Source organism: Salvelinus alpinus, chromosome 17 (genome assembly GCF_045679555.1).
Source record: "Salvelinus alpinus chromosome 17, SLU_Salpinus.1, whole genome shotgun sequence".
In the NCBI taxonomy this organism is placed as follows: domain Eukaryota; kingdom Metazoa; phylum Chordata; class Actinopteri; order Salmoniformes; family Salmonidae; genus Salvelinus; species Salvelinus alpinus.
The window spans coordinates 34,877,015-34,901,913 of NC_092102.1; the positions used below are offsets into that span (position 1 = coordinate 34,877,015).

Consider the following 24,899-nt stretch of genomic DNA (forward strand, 5'->3'; position numbering starts at 1 on the left):
TCAGAGACAATCTGTACCTTAGAGACTATTTTCACCTCAGAGACAATCTGTACCTTAGAGACTTTTGCACCGATGCACCAACTCTCCACACATCCAACCCCCCCCACACACACACACACACACACACACACACACACACACACACACACACACACACACACACACACACACACACACACACACACACACACACACACACACACACACACACACACACACACACACACACACACACACACACACACACACACACACACACACACACACACACACACACACACACACACACACACACACACACACACACACACACACACACACACACAGCTGTTCTATTATATACTATTTATTTAACTGCATGACCAAGACACTAGGCACTTTATGTTTGTAAATACAGTCATACTTGACATAGCACATTCATTATATATCATATTGTTCATTATCTATACTGTATATCCTATTGTTCATTATCTATACTGTATATCATATTGTTCATTATCTATACTGTATATCCTATTGTTCATTATCTATACTGTATATCATATTGTTCATTATCTATACTGTATACCCTATTGTTCATTATCTATACTGTATTTTTTATTTTATTTTATTTTACCTTTATTTAACTAGGCAAGTCAGTTAAGAACAAATTCTTATTTTCAATGACGGCCTAGGAACAGTGGGTTAACTGCCTGTTCAGGGGCAGAACGACAGATTTGTACCTTGTCAGCTCGGGGATTTGAACTTGCAACCTTTCGGTTACTAGTCCAACGCTCTAACCACTAGGCTACCCTGCCAGAAGCAAACCACTCTGCAGGAGAGGAGGAGGGGGATAGATAATGAACAATAATGAACAATAAGATATACAGTATAGATAATGAACAATATGATATACAGTATAGATAATGAACAATAGGATATACAGTATAGATAATGAACAATATGATATATAATGAATGTGCTATGTCTCTCTTTCGGTATGAGACTGCCGTATACCCTATTGTTCATTATCTATACTGTATATCATATTGTTCATTATCTATATTGTATACCCTATTGTTCATTATCTATACGGTATACCATATTGTTCATTATCTATACTGTATATCCTATTGTTCATGATCTACACTGTATACCCTATTGTTCATTATCTATACTGTATATCATATTGTTCATTATCTATACTGTATACCCTATTGTTCATTATCTATACGGTATACCATATTGTTCATTATCTATACCTGTATACCCTATCGTTCATTATCTATACTGTATATCATATTGTTCATGATCTATACTGTATACCCTATTGTTCATTATCTATACTGTATATCCTATTGTTCATGATCTATACTGTATACCCCATTGTTCATTATCTATACGGTATACCCTATTGTTCATTATCTATACTGTATACCCTATTGTTCATGATCTATACTGTATACCCTATTGTTCATGATCTATACTGTATACTCTATTGTTCATGATCTATACTGTATACCCTATTGTTCATGATCTATACTGTATATCCTATTGTTCATTATCTATACTGTATATCATATTGTTCATGATCTATACTGTATACCCTATTGTTCATTATCTATACTGTATACCCTATTGTTCATTATCTATACGGTATACCATATTGTTCATTATCTATACTGTATACCCTATTGTTCATTATCTATACCTGTATACCCTATCGTTCATTATCTATACTGTATATCATATTGTTCATGATCTATACTGTATACCCTATTGTTCATTATCTATACTGTATATCATATTGTTCATGATCTATACTGTATACCCTATTGTTCATTATCTATACTGTATACCCTAGTGTTCATTATCTATACTGTATATCCTATTGTTCATTATCTACACTGTATACCTTATTGTTCATTATCTATACTGTATATCCTATTGTTCATGATCTATACTGTATACCCCATTGTTCATTATCTATACGGTATACCATATTGTTCATTATCTATACTGTATATCCTATTGTGTACACATCAGTTTACTTGTTATTGATATTGTATGCAATGTTGAGGGAGCTAGCACACAAGTATTTCGCTGCACCTTTTATACCTGCTGTAAACTGTGTGTGAGGAATGTGAGGAATACAATTTAATTTTATTTGATGTTAGTTGAGCTACGAAGTAATAATTGGTCATATAGCTCCTTTGCATAGCATTACTTCCACAACTGGGGAGTTGAAGGACAAATAAAAGTAACTTTTCTCACCCAGGTCTACGTCCTCTGCCCGGGGCCACTGGGAGAAAGGCAGGTTCTTATAGAAGGCCTCTAGAATCTTCTCCTTCACCTGACAGATGGTGTCTGTGTTCACAACCTTTACGGCCAGAGAGTCCATACCACATCCCTGGAACGACACGTTGATGTTCTGGACACACAGAGAGAGGGAGGCAGTGAATGTCACAATGTCACCTTTTACTTCAGATGGTTGATTATTCCTGTTGATTGATTAAGCTGGTTGATTATTCCTGTTGAGTGATTAAGCTGGTTCATTATTCCTGTTGATTGATTAAGCTGGTTCATTATTCCTGTTGAGTGATTAAGCTGGTTCATTATTCCTGTTGAGTGATTAAGCTGGTTCATTATTCCTGTTGAGTGATTAAGCTGGTTCATTATTCCTGTTGAGGTATTAAGCTGGTTCATTATTCCTGTTGAGTGATTAAGCTGGTTCATTATTCCTGTTGAGTGATTAAGCTGGTTCATTATTCCTGTTGAGTGATTAAGCTGGTTCATTATTCCTGTTGAGTGATTAAGCTGGTTCATTATTCCTGTTGAGTGATTAAGCTACACATAGTTGAGATATTGTAAACTGTATCATACGATAGACATATGATATATGCACATAGCAAGAGGTGAACCAATCAGTGGGCAGTATATGACCTGCGTTGTTGTGTGGTGACTGACCTGTGGCTTGGCCTCAACGTTCTCTCTGAGCAGCCACTCCTCGTTCAGTGTGTACCGGGCCTTCCCTGTGATGGCATCTATAGAACCCTTGTTGATCTGCTGCCTGATGGCACAAAGCAGCAGGAAGAAGGGCTCGCCCACTGTCTCCTGCAGAAAACACAGTAACACGCTGATAACGTAACATAAACATTAAGACTGTTTGTCAGTAAAGGCCCAGACTGTAACCAACTGGACAGGGAATACTCATGACTGGATACAACATTTTTTGACGGGAGTCTCGTTCTATTGTCATTACATTACGTTCTATTGTCCTAATCCCTCTCTTTTCACAACTCCCTCCCTGCCTCCCTCCCTCCCTCACCTTGAGGTAGCTGTACATGCAGATGGACATCCAGTTGGTTAGCATCTTCTCCACAACAGATTCTGTCCGTCGCAGCATCAGCTTGGGGTTCTTGGCGGCCGAGGCATCGATCAGATCCACCAGCAGATCCTTCATAATGCTGGTGTAGTACTCCAGCTTACCATGGAGGGCAATAGTGAGCAGGGATGCCAGGCTACACCTGGGGGGACACAGACCAACACAAAAATGTGTGTGAGCACAAAGTAAAGAGACATATACGATTCAAACAACATGATTTAGTCCCCACACCTGAGAATACACTGAGTTATGTATATGTTCTGAGTTGTCCCAGAGGATGGAGGGGGTGAAACAGTAAAGGTAGACGGGGGATTTTCATAACAAAGAACCCTTCATTTTTTAAAATCTTTATTTAACTAGGCAAGTCAGTTAAGAACAAATAATTTTTTTCAATGACGGCCTAGGAACAGTGGGTTAACTGCCTTGTTCAGGGGCAGAACGACAGATTTTTACCTTGTCAGCTCAGGGATTTCTAACCACTAGGCTACCTGCCGCCCAAGTGTATAGGATACCCTTTTCCTAAACCTAATCCTTTTAACCTGCTACATGAATTATCCTAACCTGCTGCATATGTTCTCCTAACATGCTACAAAATTCAAATATGACAAAAGCTGCATACTTTCTAGTCAAAACCATAATCAGTTGTATAGTAGACAGTCACGGTACATTGGGTTTGAAGTACACATGGTTGTCATGGTTTTCATGGTTACCTGTCGCGTATTGCAAAGTCCTTCTGTTGCTCCAGTGCATGAACAAAGGTAACCAGGAAGTGCTTGTTGTTGAGAAGAGTTGAGAAGAGAGTGATTCCCTCCTCCATGTTAGGCTTGGCTGTGTTAGAGGGCTGGAGAGAGAGAGAGACGGAGAGAGAGAGAGAGAGAGAGAGAGAGAGACGGATAGAGAGAGAGAGAGAGAGAGACGGAGAGAGAGAGAGACAGAGAAAGAGAGAGAGAGAGAGAGACGGAGAGAGAGAGAGACAGAGAAAGAGAGAGAGAAAGTTGGAAAGGAGAGAGAAAAGAGAGAGTTATGTGTATTGAACCAATCAGGGCCCAGTTTACCAAAAGCATCTTAAGGCTAAGTCATCGTTAGAAACTTTGTAGGCTCATCGTTAAATCTCCAAGCTGTTTCCCAAAACCATCGTTATTAATGTTGCCCTTGAAAACCCTCATAATCTAACGCCTGCCACTCGAACAGCTAAGTACATCGATAGATGCTTTTTTGCCCTACCGCGGCACTTTATACACAGAAGATTTCCGCTAAACATAAAATCACATTGTTTATCCGCCTCTTTGGAACCACCGATAACTTCAGAACAAAGTTGACTACAAATACAAAGTTGCCAATGTCCTTGCAATTGATTCAAACAGCAGCGTTGCCTTTCTTTCGATCCTATCAGTATCAGCACATGCCTCAACAACGCACTTAGCGCACGTTCTCTCTGCATGGTGTTTTGGGAAACGTATGTTACATTTTCGGCAGTTGCAGGAAAGATGCATCGTTAAAACACGTTATAGGGAAACCGGGCGCTGTTCAATCAGGCTCCTCGCTAATCCAAATCCACCTCATAAATCCACCTCATACCAGAGTATGACCACTAAAACTCATTATCGCTTTCCACCTCAGAGCTTTTCACCGGCTTTCTCATAACATCATCACAGTCCCCAGGTGCTTTCTAGTACTGTCTTCTAAACACTCTTAGCCTAGTTAATGCGGATGTATCCTGTCTAACGGTGCACCTAAGCAGTGCTCTGATGAAGTCTTCCCTCTGGACTGCAGCCATATGCTCCTGTTTCCACAGTGACAGAAGGAGAGCAGGGGTGTCCATTAAGATAAATGGCCGCCTGTGAGATTTGGACGCTGTGACCTGGAAAACACTTCCCTGGAAAATAGTGAGGATCTGAAACACTTTATCACCCTTAGACAGGCTCCCCTGGCTGTCGACCCAAAACCATGCATTGTTGCAATAGTAGAGCTCACACACACACACACACACACACACACACACACACACACACACACACACACACACACACACACACACACACACACACACACACACACACACACACACACACACACACACACACACACACACACACACACACACACACACACACACACACACACACACACACACACACACGGCCGTTGGCATGGTTATGGTAGAATGAGTGCTGTGCCATCATCATCATGGAGACGGTGGGAAGTGTGTCAACAACCTGCCAGTGTTTGGGTGGGCTGGGATAGTATTTGACAACGTAAAAACTCTCTGAATCATATGGACTGGCAGCTGGTGAATGGGCATTAGAATGCAATGCATACACACGTCTGCACAGTTAGACACATACACGCACGCACGCACACACCCACCCATGCACACACACACTCATTAAGGCACGCACGCAAGCACATACACATGGTTGTGCTTTCCTTCTATAGTTACTCCTAATCAACAGCCTCACCGTGGAGACTTAATCATCTTCAGTGTGACCCAGTTGTGAATCAAAGGAACGAGGAGGTAGAGGAATAGAATGGAGGCGCTCCAGGTAGAGGAGAGCAGAATGGATAATGGAACACTTCAGGGGGTTAACTCTATACCTGCCAGTCTTGCAGAAGGGGGTGTGTCTCAGGGAGGGCTCGTGGACCGAGGGCGTCGTTCTCATAGACGGGCTGGACCAGACTCCTCTCATAGTCCGAACACATCTGAGGTAAACATACAGAGAGACAGAACCATTACATCACGAAACATATTTAGAGACAAACAGAGAAAGGGCCGGACACATCGACCATTGCTCTCATAGTCAGAGCCAACAGAGTCAAATAATTAAATGAGCTGTCCCACACACAAATACACACACTCAGTGTGAGTGTGTGTATGTGTGTGTTTCAGTGTGTGTCAATGGGATAGAGGGTTGAGACTGTGGTTTGCCCTTGTCTTGTGGCAGTTGATTGAACAGTATTGTGTTGCTGTATGTTTTTGGTCTCTGTAAACCTGAGTGGAGACAGTAACCTACTGAGGTAACGACGCAAGTGTTTATCCTGCATCAGTGTATGTGTGAGTGTGTGTGTGTGTGTGTGTGACTGTGTGTGTGAGTAGTGAAGTAACAACATAAGTTACTATGTTCCATCATAGCAGCTTTTCAACAGTATACCAGCTCTCATTTCCTTCACATCTAAAAAACACACTGTCCACCTTGACAAACTTATGCAGTTCTATCTGTGAACGAGTGTGTGTGCGTACAATAGACTGTTTGGGTGTTTGCAGGAGTCTGTGCTGATACTGTATGTGCATGGCTGTGTTTGAGTACGGATGGTTGTACAAAATAATGTGCATGCGAACGAAAGTGTGTGGGTGGGTTCACAAGTGTGTGCCGATGTGTGTGTAGCTCTGTGTGGGGTAAGTTTTTTGTGCGAGTGCCCAGCATTGTTCCTTGTCCTTGAAACTTCCAACTAGCTCTCACATCAGAATTAGACGTTCATGCATGTTTCTCAAAAGTCAAATTTCGAAGAGTTTAAGGTTAGGTTTAGCCATTAACTCCTCCAAATGTTTAAGTTAAGGCATCAATGCCGAATGCTTAAGGTAAGGGTTAAAGTTTGGGTTGATCACTTCATTTGAACTTGCAACCTTTGGAATCAGAGGCAGGTGCTTATGCTTATCCGCCATCGCCTCCCACAACACCCTAGCAAAACCTAAATCTACTTGAAGGTAACAGTGCTCACTGTTGCCCCTAGTGGCTGATCTCCACTTCAACTCCTGACGTCCTCAGACATGGATGAACGCCGAATACTGACTTGTATCATGGGTAACCTGGCTGGAAACGTCATGCTTGTGGTTTGAAACTTCATGTGTTAGAATGTTGTTGAATACCAGTGTTAGAATACCAAACACACTGTTATGTCTGTCTGTATCTCTGTCTGTCTGGAAACAAAAAAATCTACACCTGTCCAACAGGATGGATAGCACATCAGAGAGGAGAATATTTTTTTAACCTGTAACGAATATATGTTCTTCTTAAGGGACTTAAACCACACCATGCTTGTCAAGTTTTGGGACGGTAATAACTTGGATACATGAAGACCTTTTCAATGTAAACTGTAAAAAATATTCTGATGGAAAATCTCCCTCTAATGGTTGTAGTAAGGTGATACCCACCTTGGGGGAAGAAGAGGTGTGTGTGTGATTAACTGACTCACCTTGGGGAAGAATGTGCGTGTGACAAACTGTTTGTACTCCAGGAAGGGGATTCCCTGGCTGCGGTTCAGCTCCTTGGTCAGGTCTGTCATGTCTGTCTGTAGCTCTGCAAAGCCTGGAAGGACAACAGACGAATCACAGGACATTCACAGGACATTAAGTTACATACAGTTTAGAACACCTAAGACAACTCTCAGTCTCATCCCTGAACATAGGCCCAAAACCATGTAAAAATGGTTTTCGAGAGCACCACTTTCTGCTCCATAACCGCTGCTAAGTGATAATTAACACTTCCGTGGTGTGCTGTTAATTTGTGATAGTTTTCTAAAACTGATGTCCAGTGAAAGCAGATATGCAATAGGTTGACATTACAACACAGTAAACACTTAGATACAGTGCCTTGCAAAAGTATTCATCCCCTTTGGCGGTTTTCTTATTTTGTTGCATTACAACTTGTAATATAAATAGATTTTTATTTGGATTTCATGTAATGGACATACACAAAATAGTCCAAATTGGTGAAGTGAAATGAAAAACATTACTTATTTCAAAAAATTCTAAGAAAAAAAAAATGTAAAAGTGGTGTGTGTATATATATTCACCCCCTTTGCTATGAAGCCCCTATATAAGATCTGGTGCAACCAATTACCTTCAGAAGTCACATAATTAGTTAAATAAAGTCCACCTGTGGGCAATCTAAGTGTCACATGATCTGTCACATGATCTCAGTATATATACACCTGTTCTGAAAGGCCTCAGAGTCTGCAACACCACTAAGCAAGGGGCACCACCAAGCAAGCGGCACCATGAAGACCAAGGAGCTCTCCAAACAGGTCAGGGACAAAGTTGTGGAGAAGTACAGATTTAGAGTTGGGTTATAAAAAAATATCAGAAACTTTGAACATCCCACGGAGCACCATTTAATCCATTATAAAAAAATGGAAAGAATATCGCACTACAACAAATCTGCCAAGAGAGGGCCGCCCACCAAAACTCACGGACCAGGCAAGGAGGGCATTAATCAGAGAAGCAACAAAGAGACCAAAGATAACCCTGAAGGAGCTGCAAAGCTCCACAGCGGAGATAGGAGTATCTGTCCATAGGACCACTTTTTAAGCTGTACACTCCACAGAGCTGGGCTTTACAGAAGAGTGGCCAGAAAAAAAGCCATCGCTTGGGCAGATATTGCTTGGGCAAATATCCCAGTGGTTAGATGTGCCAAGCTTATAAAGACATACCCCAAGAGACTTGCAGCTGTAATTGCTGTAAAAGGTGGCTCTACAAAGTATTGACTTTGAGGGGGTGAATAGTTATGCATGCTCAAGTTTTATTTTTTTTTGTCTTATTTCTTGTTTGTTTCACAATAAAAAAATATTTTGCATCTTCAAAGTGGTAGGCATATTGTGTAAATCAAATGATACAGACCCCCCAAAAATCTATTTTAATTCCAAGTTGTAAGGCAACAAAATAGGAAAAATTCTAAGGGGGGTGAATACTTTTGCACGGCCTAATATGTAGGCCTAATAAAAAACGTCAAATGGTAGGCTAACCGCGTCTCTCTTGCTCTCTGTCTGGATCGATCTGAATTTTTGTCGTGTCCATTTTGAATGTGCTGAATGAATAGGCCTACCTTGTTGCAGCTCGTTTAAACTAGAGCTACTTAGAGAGTGTTAATCATATAAGAACAAACATTATGAATTTACTGAACATAAATGTAATAATGTTTGTGTATAGTTCAAAAGTCAAAACTCATGTTGGTTTTCGTTATTATTGAATGACAATGAGGTTCTTATAGACTTACACAAAACCACAAGGAATCAGTAGAAACCACATTTGTTTAAGCAAGCCAGCAATATCAACTATGGTTTTAAAAAGTCAGTATATGAGGCTGAATGAACTGTTTAGCTGCCAGACAAGGCTCCGCTGATAGCCAGGTGTAGCAGTGGTAAGTATTCACTCCATGATGCTGAAAGGAAAGCTCTGCTGTTGGGACAGCTTTATGTAGGCCCAAACAGTTTGTGGGCACTGTTTGGCACCATTATAGTGCAATTCATGTATTGTTTAGTGTTGTGTAGTGGCTTTGTTGGCATGCATCTAAACATTTTTGGGGAGTTTGCAAACCAAGATTTACATGCTAAAATCGCCACTGATCCTAGAGTAGAATTTTGTACTCACTTGAAAACAATAATGCAATTATTCATTGCATTGTGGTGTTGTAGGCTAGTCTATGTAGGATAATTGTATTGTCCCTAAACAAGATCAATAGGGGAGCTTTTTGAGCTCTGTTACAGCTCTCGTTGGGAGAAGGAGACCAAGGCGCAGCGTGGTAGGCGTACATCGTATTTTTATTGATGACACCAACAAACAACAAAATCAAAAACAAAAGCGCACAGTTCTGTCAGGAAAGAACACTAAACAGAAAACAAGATCCCACAAAACCCAAAAGGAAAATGACAACTTATATATGATCCCTAATCACAGACAACGATAGACAGCTGCCTCTGATTGGGAACCATACTCAGCCAAAAACACAAAGAAATAGAAAACATAGATTTTCCCACCCGAGTGACACCCTGACCTAACCAAACATAGAGAATAATAAGGATCTCTAAGGTCAGGGCGTGACAAGCTCAGTGTTTCATGTCTTCACTGTTCTTTCTTGCACAATGGATTCTTGTGGATTCATATTGAAAATGTATGCAGATTTGAATGCTTTTATATGTGGTATGATTGCTAGTTAGCCTATTGCAGATCTGGACAAATGTGACTTGTTTCAGGAAACTAGGCATATGTCGCGTGTCACTACTTCACAAGAGAGCCATTTGAACGTAAACTTTTTTTTAATGCATTTTTTTGGGGCAGAAATGCATTCTGGAATATGTGAACTTTCATATTTCTTAATAACAAACTTGTATGCCAACTGTAGATACAAATAAAATTGTTAAATTACGAGCCTAGTTGGTTTAGCCAGAGAAAAAGTCAGCAACCTTCCCCCTAGCCATGATTGTCTGAGATAATGAGTGGGCTGGACATGCCAAGAGATGGGTCGGATTGGTCTGCCATATAGCACGCGTCTGTCTATTTGAACTGGTCAGTATGTGTAGGTAATCCTGTCTAACGCGGCTTTTAACTTCTTGGAACTATAGGGGGTGCTGTTCCGCATTAGCATATTTGGGTCTCCAAATTAAACTGCCTCGTGCTAAATTCTTGATCGTACAATATGCATATTATTGTTATTATTGGATAGAAAACACTTTCTAGTTTCTATAGCCGTTGGAATTTTGTCTCTGAGTGGTACAGAACAATATCTACAGCACTTTTCATGACAGGGGTCAGATTTCAGAAATTTTTACCCCTGATCTGGAGTCTGTTTTTAAGGCGACAGTGAATGCTATGAAGAAACCGACACTGCCTACGTCTTCCTCTGGGTGTCTGTACGTCATCACGTTTTGAATGGAGTCTATTGCACAATCACAGCCACTATAAAACACGAAAACGTAGAAGTACCGCTCTCTCCCTGCATGCGTCATGCGCAAAATGGACATCAGACCTGCCTCCTTCCAAATCGTTTTTTAGAGAGTGATATTTCTCCGGTCATGTTTTCAGTCGTTATAGTTGTTAAAAACATCATAATGTAGTTAATTTGAACCGTTTTATAGCAATTTATATCCGTTTAGTGCGATTCTGAGGAATTTATTTGTCGTGCACTTTCTAGCTTTGGGAACGTTTCGGGGTCTCGGTCGTTGTTAGTGGACATTTCGAAGGACAGAGGACATCTATCGACCAAAAGAAGATTACAACATAGAAAGGATACATTGCCCAAGAATCTGATGGAAGAACAGCTCAAAGTAAGCAATATTTAATATGATAAATCGTTGTTCTGTCGAAATATTTTAAACGCATATTTCGCAATTTTGTTTGTTATCGCGTCACTTGGCGAACCCTGTATTGAAAAGTAAGGATAATTTTAAAAATGTAAGTCAGCGGTTGCATTAAGAACTAATTTGTCTTTCGATTCCTGTCAACCCTGTATTTTTTAGTCAAGTATATGATTAGCTTTCAATTAAACTAGATCACTCTGAAAGATGACGTCAGACATTTTGAGGCTTGATTTCCTAGTATTTTCATTGTGTAACCACGGTTTTGTATGGCTAAATATGCACCTTTTCGAACAAACTGTATATGTATGTTGTAAAATGATGTTACAGGAGTGTCATCGGAAGAATTCTGAGAAGGTTAGTGAAAAAATTAATATATTTTGGCGGTGATTACGTTATAGCGCTCTTTGGCTGGAATCGATGCTCTGGTAACGTTTTCACATGTGGTATGCTAACTTATCGATTTATTGTGTTTTCGCTGTAAAACGCTTAGAAAATCTGAAATATTGTCTGGAATCACAAGATCTGGGTCTTTCCATTGCTATGCTTTGTCTATTCTTATGAAATGTTTTATTAAGAGTAAATTGGTCATACACGTTGCTCTCTATAGTAATTCTAGTCGTCTTGTGATGGTCGGTGCAATTGTAAACTGTGATTTCTACCTGAAATATGCACTTTTTTCTAACAAAACCTATCCTATACCATAAATATGTTATCAGACTGTCATCTGATGAGGTTTTTTATAGGTTATTGGCTATCAATATCTTAGTTTAGCCGAATTGGTGATAGCTACTGGTGGAGAGAAAAAATGGTGGACAAAGAAATTGTGTATTTTGCTAACGTGTTTAGCTAATAGATTTACATATTTTGTCTTCCCTGTAAAACATTTTAAAAATCTGAAATGGTGGCTTTATTCACAAGATCTGTATCTTTCATCTGGTGTCTTGGATATTTAGATGCTACTATCTACTTGTGAAGCTATGCTAGCTATGCTAATCAGTGTGTGGGGGGATGGGGGGTGATCCCGGACCCGGGGTAGAGGCTCGTTAGAGGTTAATATATATATATCGCGTAGTAGAACTGCATAAGTGTTGCTCTCCACTTTCTGGAGGACCGAGTTTTGAAATCAGTTTAATTAGAGTATGATAGCTAAGGAGATGGAGAAAACCCCTGCCTTCGGATTACATCTTCAAACTAAGGGCAACCATGGCATCCGTGACAGGGAGTAGCATCCATCCATGATGTATACGGGTAAGAAAGTCTAGCTAGCTACATTTTCAGATATTACACGTTTCTAATTTTGACAGAAAGTTGTTTCCATTTCAAGTTAAAGTGTATTGTTAGCTAGCTAGCTAACATTAGCTGGCTGGCTTGATAGCTAACGTTACATGTATGATCTTATTATTCGTATTTCAGTGCCATTTGCTTTGCTAGTTATAGCCTAATGTTAGCTAGCTAACATTGAACCTGGTTGGTTAGCTACCTGCAGATTCATGCAGGGTAGTAACGTTCTAAATTGGGATTATTGTTCATTGTTTACCTAGCTTGCAAAAGACTCTACTATGCAAGTAACCATTTCAATAGAATGTCACTGCGACAACTGTTGATAGACGTAGCTGGTAAAGCGCAGATAACGAACGCTCAACACCCGTTGAATATGTCCCGTGTCAGTAAACATTGGCAAAAAAGCGTAAATTGTTGCCAGCAGCACAGTTGCAATCACTCTGGATAACATAAAATTGCCTAACCAGCTCTGCTAGGGCGAGTAAAATAGTCAGTAAGCTGTTCTCTCATTTGTGTCTGGAAGTAGCTAGTAAGCTAGCCAAAGTTAACCAGTTAGCTTGGGTTCTTGACTGCTGTTGTTAGGACAGAACGCTCGGGTCAACCCATAAAGAGATCGGTGGGGCTAAAGCTTAAGAGGGTGTAAATGATGCAGAATGGGTGCAGACAAAGAAGATCTCTCCAGTAGGTACCAAGACATTCAAAGGTAATTTTCTCAAAAGTCAGGTTACAAGTTTATCAACTTTCAAAGCAGAATTACTTTTCCATTGTTCCTCAAATGCAGTGTATGATATACCATTTTGTAACTCTGTGTCTCTGCTTTTGTCCAATGTAAAAAACAATTTAAAATGTTGCTACTTAAGACTGAATCAAGGCGGTCGGTCACCAATGATCCACCTACCACTATTCACTATGAATGGTGGATAGAGGGCAGGATAGACAGTTAGACTGGTAGACTATATTGTACTGTGGTATAGTAAACGTTAGCATGTGGAAAAGCGTAGTGCATAAGGGAAGTACCAAAACATCTTCATATAGGGGAGGCGCATGCAAGCAGATGAGGACAATTTGCTAGGATTGTCACGTATACTCCCTCTCCGGCGCTCTAGGTCACCAGGCTGCTCATTATTACGCACACCTGTGACTATCGTTACACACACCAGCGCCTCATCAGACTCATCTGGACTTCATCACCTTCCTGATTATCTTCTCTATATCTGTAACTCCCTTTGGTTCTTTCCCCAGGCGTTATTGTTTCTGTTCCAGTGTTCATGTCTGTACGGGCGCAGTGAACGCTGACACGGTCAACAGATGCAAGGTGTTTCCTCCGACACATTGGTGTGGCTAGCTTCCAGGTTAAGCGAGTAGTGTGTCAAGAAGCAGTGCGGCTTGGCGTGGTCGTGTTTTGGAGGATGCACGGCTCTCGACCTTCGCCTCTCCCGAGTCCGTATTGGAGTTGCAGCGATGAGACAAGACTAACTACCAATTGGATACCACGAAATTGTGGAGAAAAAGGGGTAAAAGTAACGGGGGGGAAAATGTCTGTATGCTACCTTTGTTTCTTGTTTTGCTCTATGTTCATTTAGTTATTAACTTCTTATGGCTGGGGGCAGTATTGAGTAGCTTGGATGAATAAGGTGCCCAGAGTAAACTGCCTGCTACTCAGGCCCAGAAGCTAAGATATGCATATTATTAGTAGATTTGGATAGAAAACACTCTGAAGTTTCTAAAACTGTTTGAATGATGTCTGTGAGTATAACAGAACTCATATGGCTGGCAAAAAAGGTCCAACCAGGAAGTGGGAAATCTGAGGTTTGTAGTTTTTCAAGTCATTGCCTATCGAATATACAGTGTATATGGTGTCATATTGCACTTCCTAAGGCTTCCACTAGATGTCAACAGTCTTTAGAACCTTGTTTCAGGCTTCTACTGTGAAGGATGAGGGAATGAGAGCTGTTTCAACCAGGTGTCTGGCAGAGTGCCATGAGCTCACTCAGGCGTGTCCCCGTGAGAGGTAGCTGCGTTCCTTCTCCTTTCTAAAGACAAAGGAATTCTCCGGTTGAAACATTATTGAAGATTTATGTTAAAAACATCCTAAAGATTGATTCTATACATCGTTTGACATGTTGCTGCGAACTGTAATGGAATATTTTGACTTTTCGTCTGGACTAAGTGTGCCTGCGCGTAGTGAATTTTGATTTTTTTAACTAAACGCGCAAACATAAAGGAGGTATTTGGACATATTATGGACATTATCGAACAAAACAAACATTTATTGTGGAACTGGGATTCCTGGGAGTGCATTCTGATGAAGATCATCAAAGGTAAGTGAATATTTACAATGCTATTTCTGACTTCTGTTGACTCCACAACATGGCGGGTACAACATGGCAACATGTCAAACCTGTATGGCTTGTTTTTGTGTCTGAGCGCCGTACTCAGATTATTGCATGGTGTGCTTTTTCCGTAAAGTTTTTTTGAAATCTGACACAGCGGTTGCATTAACTTCTTATGGCTGAAGGGGCAGTATTGAGTAGCTTGGATGAAAGGTGACCATATCAAACGGCCTGCTCCTCAGTCATAGTTGCTAATATTTGCATATTATTATTAGTATTGGATAGAAAACACTCTAAAGTTTCTAAAACTGTTTGAATTATGTATGTGAGATTAACAGAACTCATATTGGCAGGCAAAATCCTGAGTTGAAATCAAAACAGGAAGTCAGAAATCTGATCTTGTATGTATTCACCAGAGTCCCTAATGAAATCCCCTTGAGATATGAATGATTGTGTACTGCCTAGGGGTTCCACTAGATGTCAACCATCAATAGAAATTATAATGAGACTTCTATGGTGTTGTGGGAGAGAATGATAGCAGAATCAGTCAGGTGTCCATCAAGCAGCCATTTTCTGATCATGCTTTTTCCTCATGGTACTCACTTGCGTTCCATTGCTCACGAAGACAAGAAAGAATACTCCGGTTGGAACTTTATTGAAGCTATATGTTAAAAACATCCTAATGATTGATTCTGTACTTAGTTTGAAATGTTTCTTCGACCGGTAATATCACTTTTTGAAGTTTTTGTCCGATATAACGCTGACCAGAATTAGCGTTTGGATATGTAAACCAGACGCGCTAACAAAAGAAGGTATTTGGACATAAATAACGGATTTTTTCGAACAAAACAAACATTTATTGTGGACCTGGGATTCCTGGTGTGCTTTCTGATGTAGATCATCAAAGGTAAGGGAATATTTATAATATATTTTCTTGTTTATGTTGACGCCATCTTTGCGGCTGTGGTGTTTTACTTTTGAGCGCCGTCTCAGATTATAGCGTGGGTTTCTTTTTCCGTAAAGTTTTTTTGTAATCTGACACAGCGGTTGCATTAAGGAGAGGTATATCTATAATTCCATGTGTATAACTTGTATTATCATCTATATTTATGAGTATTTCTGTTGAAACGATGTGCCTATGCAAAGTCACTTGATGTTTTTGCCACTAGTGAATCTAGTTGCCTCAATGTAAACTCAGATTTTTTTATATAAATATGAATTTAATCAAACAAAACATGCATGTATTGTGTAACATGAAGTCCTATGAGTGTCATCTGATGACAATAATCGAAGGTTAGTGATTCATTTTATCTCTATTCTGGTTTTTGTGAAGCTATCTTTAGCTGGAAAAAATGGCTGTGATTATTGTGGTTTTGTGGTGACCTAACATAATCGTTTGTAGTGCTTTCGCTGAAAAGCCTATTTGAAATCGGAGACTTTGGTGGGATTAACAACAAGATTACCTTTAAAATGATATAAGACACATTAATGTCTGAGGAATTTTAATTATGAGATTTCTGTTTTTTTAATTTGGCGCCCTGCACTTCGACTGGCTGTTGTCATATCGATCCCGTTAACGGGACTGCAGCCATAAGAATTAAGGAGAAGTCTATCTAAAGTTCCATGCATAACACTTGTATTTTCATCAACATTTATGATGAGTATTTCTGTAAATTGATGTGGCTCTCTGCAAAATCACCGGATGTTTTGGAGGCAAAACATTACTGAACATAACGCGCCAATGTAAACTAAGATTTTTGGATATAAATCTGAACTTTATCGATGAAAACATACATGTATTGTGTAACATGAAGTCATAGGAGTGTCATCTGATGAAGATCATCAAAGGTTAGTGATTCATTTTATCTCTATTTCTGCTTTTTGTGACTCCTCTCTTTGGCTGGAAAAATGGCTGTGTTTTTCTGTGACTAGGTACTGACCTAACATAATCAGATGGTGTGCTTTCGTCGTAAAGCCTTTTTGAAATCGGACACTGTGGTGGGATTAACAACAAGTTTATCTTTAAAATTGTGTAAAATACTTGTATGTTTGAGGAATTTTAATTATGAGATTTCTGTTGTTTGAATTTGGCGCCCTGCTCTTTCACTGGCTGTTGTCAAGTCGATCCCGTTAACGGGATCTCAGCCGATCTCAGCCGTAAGAAGTTAAATACACTCCCTGAACTTGCTTCCCGACTCCCAGCATACACGTTACAAGGAAGGAATAAATTATATAGTAAAACCTGCAAAAGTGCGAATGTAAACCAGGGAAAAGACGCACTACCCTCCCCTGTACCCAATAAAAAAAGCACACAACCCTCCCCAAAGCAAAAAAACAAGTTAGACAACCCTCCTCTAGTTTGGACCACCCACCCCAGCAAATTTCGAACTGTCCCTAATCACTCCCACACATACCAAACTCTTCTCATTCATCTAGAATGATGGTCCCTGCAATATGTCAATCTCTCCACTGCCACCATAGTACATTACATTTACTTTTTAGTTATTTAGCAGACATTCTTATCCAGAGGGTCTATAGTAGCAAGTGCATACATTTTTTATACTGGGAATCAAACCCCACAACCCTAGCGTTGCAATTTCCCTTACCCCTCCCTTCTCCCCTCTTCCCTTCTACACTCCTCCCTCCTGTTCTGTTCTGCCCTTCCCAAACCCATCCCTCACCCCTTACACACTTACCCTGGTCTCACCCACACAGCTGTCTGTGTCCTCCAACAAACCTCCCCTCCTCCCACACATCTCTCCACAGACACATCCCTGACTCATGGCCATCTTCCTCCCTCCTTTCCTCTCTCCCTCCATTTCTCTTTCTCTATTCATCCCTATTTATCTATGCTCAGACATTCTGTGGCCTTCAGACTGGCCCTCCTTCGTTCCCCCCTCCTCTCCCCTTCTTCTCCCCTCTCCCTCCTCTCCTCCCTTCTCTCCTCTCCCTTCCTCCTCCCTCCTCTCCCTCTTCTCTCATCTCCCCCTCCCCCTCCTCTCCTCTCCCCCCCTCTCCTCCCTCCTCTCGTTTCCCCTCTCCTCTCACACTCCCACCGTTTCACTCCTTCAGGGTATACATTACAGAAGCCGTGTGTCACCACCATGTTTGTGTGTGTGTGTGTGTATGTGTGTGTGTGTGTGAGTGAGTGATCACTACTTAGTCTGTGTGTTTTGTGAGTCACACTTACTAAGCATAAACCTCTCAACTGCTGCCATCACATGTACACATATACACAAAAGCCCTATCTCTAGGTGATGGTCCATGTTTTCTGTCTTCCCTCATGTAGCCTTGGCCAGGTAGGGCTGTTACGGTGACCGTATTATCGCCACACAGGCAGTCACGAGTCATGACCGCAGTCAAATTCCATGTGACCATTTAGTCACGATAACTAGGCTTATTCAAGCTCTGATGCTGCTGATGGTCATTAGTAGCCTACCAAACATGCCAACTGCCTGGTACTCAGAACTCTATTGTCCCTCTAATCACTCTGACATCAATGCAAATGTAATCGAAATCTAATCAAACACTTCATGAGAGCCCATGAGCTCATGAGCTTTCAATAGGGTAGGCCGACTATATTTATTTCTCACCTTCCCTAATATGAAGCACATTTCTTCGCTTTACAGCAGGAGTATAGTCTACCTGACTGCCATAAAAAATATCCACGGGAAAAGCGTCCTCCATTCGCTATTTAAGTGCATAGATTACATGTATTTTTCCCCCTGGCCCTGTTCCTAGACAGGAGCATGATAATGGTCCATTCTAAATCAAAACTAATTTCACACATATATTATTTACCATATGTAAAGACAATATTAAATTAAGAATAGTCTGATGGGTGACAATATTAGCCTCTCCCTTGTGAACGATGTATTTTCACTTGTGAATGATGCCCAGCGTGTGCAGAAAGGCAAGAAACAGTGCATCCCCTTTTTTAGCAACTTTTTAAAATCCTAGTCACCCACCTCATGTAGCCTAGCCCATAGGCCTGTATGTTGATACGGTTTGTATCACAACTAAACTGGGCAAATATCTTCTTAAAATTAAGCAAATGAATCCACTTACCAACCAGTGTAGAGCCTAACTGGCATACATTGCATTCGGAAAGTATTGAGACCCCTTGACTTTTTGCACATTTTGTTACGTTACAGCCTTATTCTAAAATTGATTCATTTGTTTTGCTCCCTCTTCAATCTATACACAATACCCCATAATGACAAAGCAAAAACAGGTTTTTAGCATTTTTTGCAAATTAAAAATGAAATATGACATTTACATAACTATTCAGACCCTTTACTCCGTACTTTGTTGAAGCACCTTTGGCAGCGATTACAGCCTTCAGTCTTCTTGGGTATGACGCTACAAGCTTGGCACACCTGTATTTGGGGAGTTTCTCCCATTCTTCTCTGCAGATCCTCTTAAGCTCTGCCAGGTTGGATGGGGAGCGTCGCTGCACAGCTATTTTCAGGTCTCTCCAGAGATGTTCGATCGGGTTCGGGCTCTGGCTGGGCCACTCAAGGACATTCAGAGACTTGTCCCAAAGCCACTCCTGTGTTGTCTTGGCTGTGTGCTTAGGGTCGTTGTCCTGTTGGAAGGTGAACCTTGGCCCCAGTCTGAGGTCCTGTGTAGGTTTTCATCAAGGATCTCTCTGTACCTTGCTCCATTCATCTTTCCCTTGATCCGGACTAGTCTCCCAGTCCCTCCTTAAACCTCATTATGGCATGATGCTGCCACCACCCTGCTTCACCGTAGGGATGCTGCCAGGTTTTCTCCATGCGTGACGCTTGGCATTCAGGTCTATCTTGGCATTCAGGTCTAAGAGTTCTATCTTGGTTTCATCAGACCAGAGAATCTTGTTTCTCATGGTCTGAGATTCCTTTAGGTGCCTTTTGACAACTTCAAGCGGGCTGTCATGTGCCTTTTACTGAGGAGTGGCTTCCGTCTGGCCACTCTACCATAAAGGCCCGATTAGTGGAGTGCCTCAACACAATCCTGTCTTAGAGCTCTACGGACAATTCCTTTGACCTCATGGCTTGACTTTTGCTCTGATAGACAAGAGCCTTATATTGGACCTTATATAGACAGGTGTGTGCCTTTCCAAATCATGTCCAATCAATTGAATATACCACAGGTGGACTCCAATCAAGTTGTAGAAACATCTCAAGGATGATCAATGGAAACAGGATGCACCTGAGCTCAATTTCGAGTCTCATAGCAAAGGGTCTGAAATAGTTATGTAAATAAGGTATTTCTGTTTTTTATATTTAATAAATGTGCAAACAAATCTAAAAACCTGTTTTCACTTTGTCATTATGGGGTATTGTGTGTAGATTGATGAGAAAAATGGTTTATTTAATCAATTTTAGAATAAGGCTGTTAACGTTACAAAATGTGGAAAAGGTCAAGGGGCCTGAATACTTTCCGAATGCACTGTACATAGGCGGCGCGTGAGTTTCAAGTTTGGGGAAGATAATTTTCACCATAAAAATGCACATTTATAATAAAGCATTACATGCATTCTCAAAAGTGACTGCAAATGCGATTATGCTGTTTTCCCGCTAATTGATTGCATTTTGGAACATTCGCGCTTATAGCCTACTGACGTGTGCACATTGCTGCGCTTATAATGTGAAGAAATAGAAATAGCCTAATAGTTTATCAACATCTTAAGCTAAACGTTCTGATCTGTTGCATCAGCCTCATGGCTTTTAAAAGTGTTTTTGATGCTAGTGGCTATCGCATCCCACAACTGTCCCAGACTATGTTTGGAATATTTATTTCTCGGACAGAATAGAATAGGTTGACTTTTGTACAATGGGAGATATTAGATTGACATAGGCTAGTGCTTTTGCTGTTCGTTAGGCCTACTCATCTTGTTGGCTGACGAAAATAAACTGGACAGTTCTTCTAACATTTTCAATATGCGCATCGGAATTCGATAAGAAGGATGCGCGCAGTTGCGTCCCAGATGTGTCTGTCTTCCCTCTCAGCCTACTTCGGAGCTGAGATGCCTGTGAGAAGGACCTGATTACTGTAACAGTCCTGACCTGTTTTATGTTGTTTTTTATGTGTTTATGGTCAGGGCATGTGTTTTGGGTGGGCAGTCTATGTTATCTGTTTCTATGTTGGTTGTGGTTGCCTGGTATGGCTCTTAATTAGAGGCAGGTGTTTTGCGTTCTCCTCTAATTAAGAGTCATATTTAGGTAGGGTGTTCTCACTGTTTGTTTGTGGGTGATTGTCTCCTGTGTCGTCGTATGTATGTACCATACGGGACTGTTTGGCTGTTCGTTTATTTTGATGTCGTCTGTTTCCTGTCCGTGAGTTTACGTTTAGTTATGTAAGTTTATGTTCAGGTTTCGTCTACGTCGTTTTCTTGTTTTGTATTTTTGAAAGTGTTTTGTTTTGCCATCAGCGTTATAAATAAAAAGATGGCTTATTTCCCTCAAGCTGCATTTTGGTCTGAAGATCCTTCTCTCCTCTCCTCATCTGAGGAGGAGGAGGACAACAGCCCTAACAGAATCACCCACCAAATTAGGACCAAGCGGCAAGGGAAAGCTCGACAGGGCAACAAGGACTTCTGGACTTGGGAACAGATATTGAATGGAGAAGGTCCCTGGGCTAAGGCAGGAGAGAATCGCCGCTCTCAGGAAGAGAGGGAGGCAGCTAAAGCCCAGGAGCGGTGGTTTGAGGAGGCAGCAGGGAGACGTGGCTGGAAGCCCGAAAAGCCATGGGAGCAGCTGGAGGCACTGGGGAGAGCAGAGGCTACCGGAGAGAGGAACCGGAGCTATGAGGGAACGCGTCTGGCACGGAAGCCCAAAAAGCCCGTAAGTAATTCCCAAAAATTTATTGGGGGGGGGCTAGGAGGTAGTGGGCCTAGGGCAGGTAGGAGACCTGCGCCCACTTCTCAGGCTTACCGTGGAGAGCGGGAGTACGGGCAGGCGCCGTGTTACGCAGTAGAGCGCACGGTGTCTCCTGTACGAGTGCATAGCCCAGTGCGGGTTATTCCACCTCCCCGCACTGGTAGGGCTAGATTGGGTATTGAGCCAGGTGTCATGAGGCCGGCTCAACGCGTCTGGTCTCCAGTGCGTCTCCTCGGGCCGGCATACATGGCACCGGCCTTACGCATGGTTTCCCCGGTTCGCCTACATAGGCCGGTGCGGGTTATTCCACCTCCCCGCACTGGTCGGGCGACCGGGAGCATTCAACCAGGTAAGGTTGGGCAGGCTCAATGCTCAAGAGTGCCAGTACGCCTCCACGGTCCGGTATTTCCGGCACCACCTCCCCGCCCCAGCCTAGTACCTACAGTGTATACACTACGCACTAGGCTACCAGTGCGTATCCTGAGCCCTGTTCCTCCTCCACGCACTCTCCCTGTAGTGCGTGTATCTAGCCCGGTGCCTCCAGTTCCGGCACCACGCACTAAGCCACCTGTGCGTCTCCAGAGCCCTGAACACACTGTATCTTCTCCCCCTACTAATCCTGATGTGCTTGTCCTCAGCCCGGTGTCACCAGTGCCGGTACCTCGCATCAGGGATAGAGTAGGCTTTGAGAGTACAGTGTGCCCTGTTCCTGCTCCCCGCACTAGTAGGAAGGTGCTTATCATTAGCACGGTGCCTCCAGTTCCGGCACCACGCACCAGGTCTACAGTGCGCCGTATCCGGCCAGAGCCATCCGTATCACCAGCGCCATCTGAGCCATCCGTCTCCCCAGCGCCATCTGAGCCATCCGTCTCCCCAGCGCCATCTGAGCCATCCGTCTCCCCAGCGCCATCTGAGTCATCCGTCTGCCAGGAGCCTGCAAAGCCGCCCGTCTGCCATGAGCCTGCAAAGCCGCCCGTCTGCCATGAGCCTACAGAGCCATCCGCCAGACAGGAGCCGCTAGAGCCGTCAGCCAGACAGGAGCCGCTAGAGCCGCCCGCCAGACAGGATCTGCCAGAGCCGCCAACCAGACAGGATCTGCCAGAGCCGCCAACCAGACAGGATCTGCCAGAGCCGCCAACCAGACAGGATCTGCCAGAGCCGCCAACCAGACAGGATCTGCCAGAGCCGCCAACCAGACAGGATCTGCCAGAGCCGCCAGCGAGCCATGAGCAGCCAGAGCCGTCAGAGAGCCATGAGCAGCCAGAGCCGTCAGAGAGCCATGAGCAGCCAGAGCCGTCAGAGAGCCATGAGCAGCCAGAGCCGTCAGAGAGCCATGAGCAGCCAGAGCCGTCAGAGAGCCATGAGCAGCCAGAGCCGTCAGAGAGCCATGAGCAGCCAGAGCCGTCAGAGAGCCATGAGCGTCGAGAGCCGTCAGCCTGCCATGAGCGTAGAGAGCCGTCAGCCTGCCATGAGCGTAGAGAGCCGTCAGTCTGCCATGAGCGTCGAGAGCCGTCAGCCTGCATGGACCTGCCAGAGCCGTCCAGCCAGGACCTGCCAGAGCCGTCCAAACAGGACCTGCCAGAGTCCTTCAGCCGGGATCTGCCCCTTGTCCCGGTGCTGCCCCTTGTTCCGGTGCTGCCCCTTGTCCCGGTGCTGCCCCTTGTTCCGGTGCTGCCCCTTGTCCCGGTGCTGCCCCTTGTCCCGGTGCTGCCCCTTGTCCCGGTGCTGCCCCTTGTCCCGGTGCTGCCCCTTGTTCCGGTGCTGCCCCTTGTCCCGGTGCTGACCCTTATTCCGGTGCTGGTCCTTATCCTGGTGCTGCCCCTTGTTCCGGTGCTGCCCCTTGTCCCGGTGCTGCCCCTTGTCCCGGTGCTGGCCGTTTATTTAGGGGAAGGTAGTTTTAGGGTGGTCAGTGGAAGGGGTAGACAGAAGAGGGGAGTGACTATGGTGGTGTGGGGAGAGCGTCCTGAGCCGGAGCCACCACCGTGGTCAACTGCCCACCCAGACCCTCCCCTGGACTTTGTGCTGGTGCGCCCGGCGTTCGCACCTTGAGGGGGGGGTTCTGTAACAGTCCTGACCTGTTTTATGTTGTTTTTTATGTGTTTATGGTCAGGGCATGTGTTTTGGGTGGGCAGTCTATGTTATCTGTTTCTATGTTGGTTGTGGTTGCCTGGTATGGCTCTTAATTAGAGGCAGGTGTTTTGCGTTCTCCTCTAATTAAGAGTCATATTTAGGTAGGGTGTTCTCACTGTTTGTTTGTGGGTGATTGTCTCCTGTGTCGTCGTATGTATGTACCATACGGGACTGTTTGGCTGTTCGTTTATTTTGATGTCGTCTGTTTCCTGTCCGTGAGTTTACGTTTAGTTATGTAAGTTTATGTTCAGGTTTCGTCTACGTCGTTTTCTTGTTTTGTATTTTTGAAAGTGTTTTGTTTTGCCATCAGCGTTATAAATAAAAAGATGGCTTATTTCCCTCAAGCTGCATTTTGGTCTGAAGATCCTTCTCTCCTCTCCTCATCTGAGGAGGAGGAGGACAACAGCCCTAACAATTACATGATGGGCATTGGCTAATAAGAATTTAGATATCTGAGAGAGCCATGTGAGTGAGAGGTGCTTAAGGGGGATGCCACAGGGAAATTTGAGGCCTGATGAGAATATTATCAAGTGCTTTTCAAATTGTGAATGAGAGACTGATGAAGTGTGTACAGCCTGCGCAAGAAACAAAGCAGAGCTCATGCCTTTCATGCTACTTTTTTCAAATCATCATTAGAGTCGCATTATGCAGGCCAATTATTATTTTTTTATTCAAAACATATAGCTCAATGTTTGTATCACAACTAAAATTGCATAAATAACTCTAAATTATGCATATAGGAGGACCTGTTTTTTTGGTAATCACTCAACACAGAATAGCCACATGTGCGCACTCCCTTGGAAATTATTTGGAGAAAATATCCTTTCTATTTTATTCAGCTTTGTTCAATTGCATTCT

The 24,899-nt window shown here is 42.8% G+C and overlaps 1 protein-coding gene across 1 annotated transcript in view; it reads right to left on the minus strand.

The window, feature by feature from the left end:
* The window catches only part of LOC139542833 (plexin-D1-like), a 138,357-nt gene that overhangs the window by 16,238 nt on the left and 97,220 nt on the right, over positions 1–24,899 (minus strand). Inside the window, exons 22-27 of the mRNA XM_071348710.1 lie at positions 7,556–7,668; positions 5,960–6,064; positions 4,075–4,205; positions 3,308–3,506; positions 2,947–3,093; positions 2,254–2,410 (exon numbers count right to left, since the gene is read on the minus strand). Coding sequence (XP_071204811.1) covers positions 2,254–2,410; positions 2,947–3,093; positions 3,308–3,506; positions 4,075–4,205; positions 5,960–6,064; positions 7,556–7,668 — 852 coding nt within the window. The remainder of the gene's footprint in view (positions 1–2,253; positions 2,411–2,946; positions 3,094–3,307; positions 3,507–4,074; positions 4,206–5,959; positions 6,065–7,555; positions 7,669–24,899) is intronic.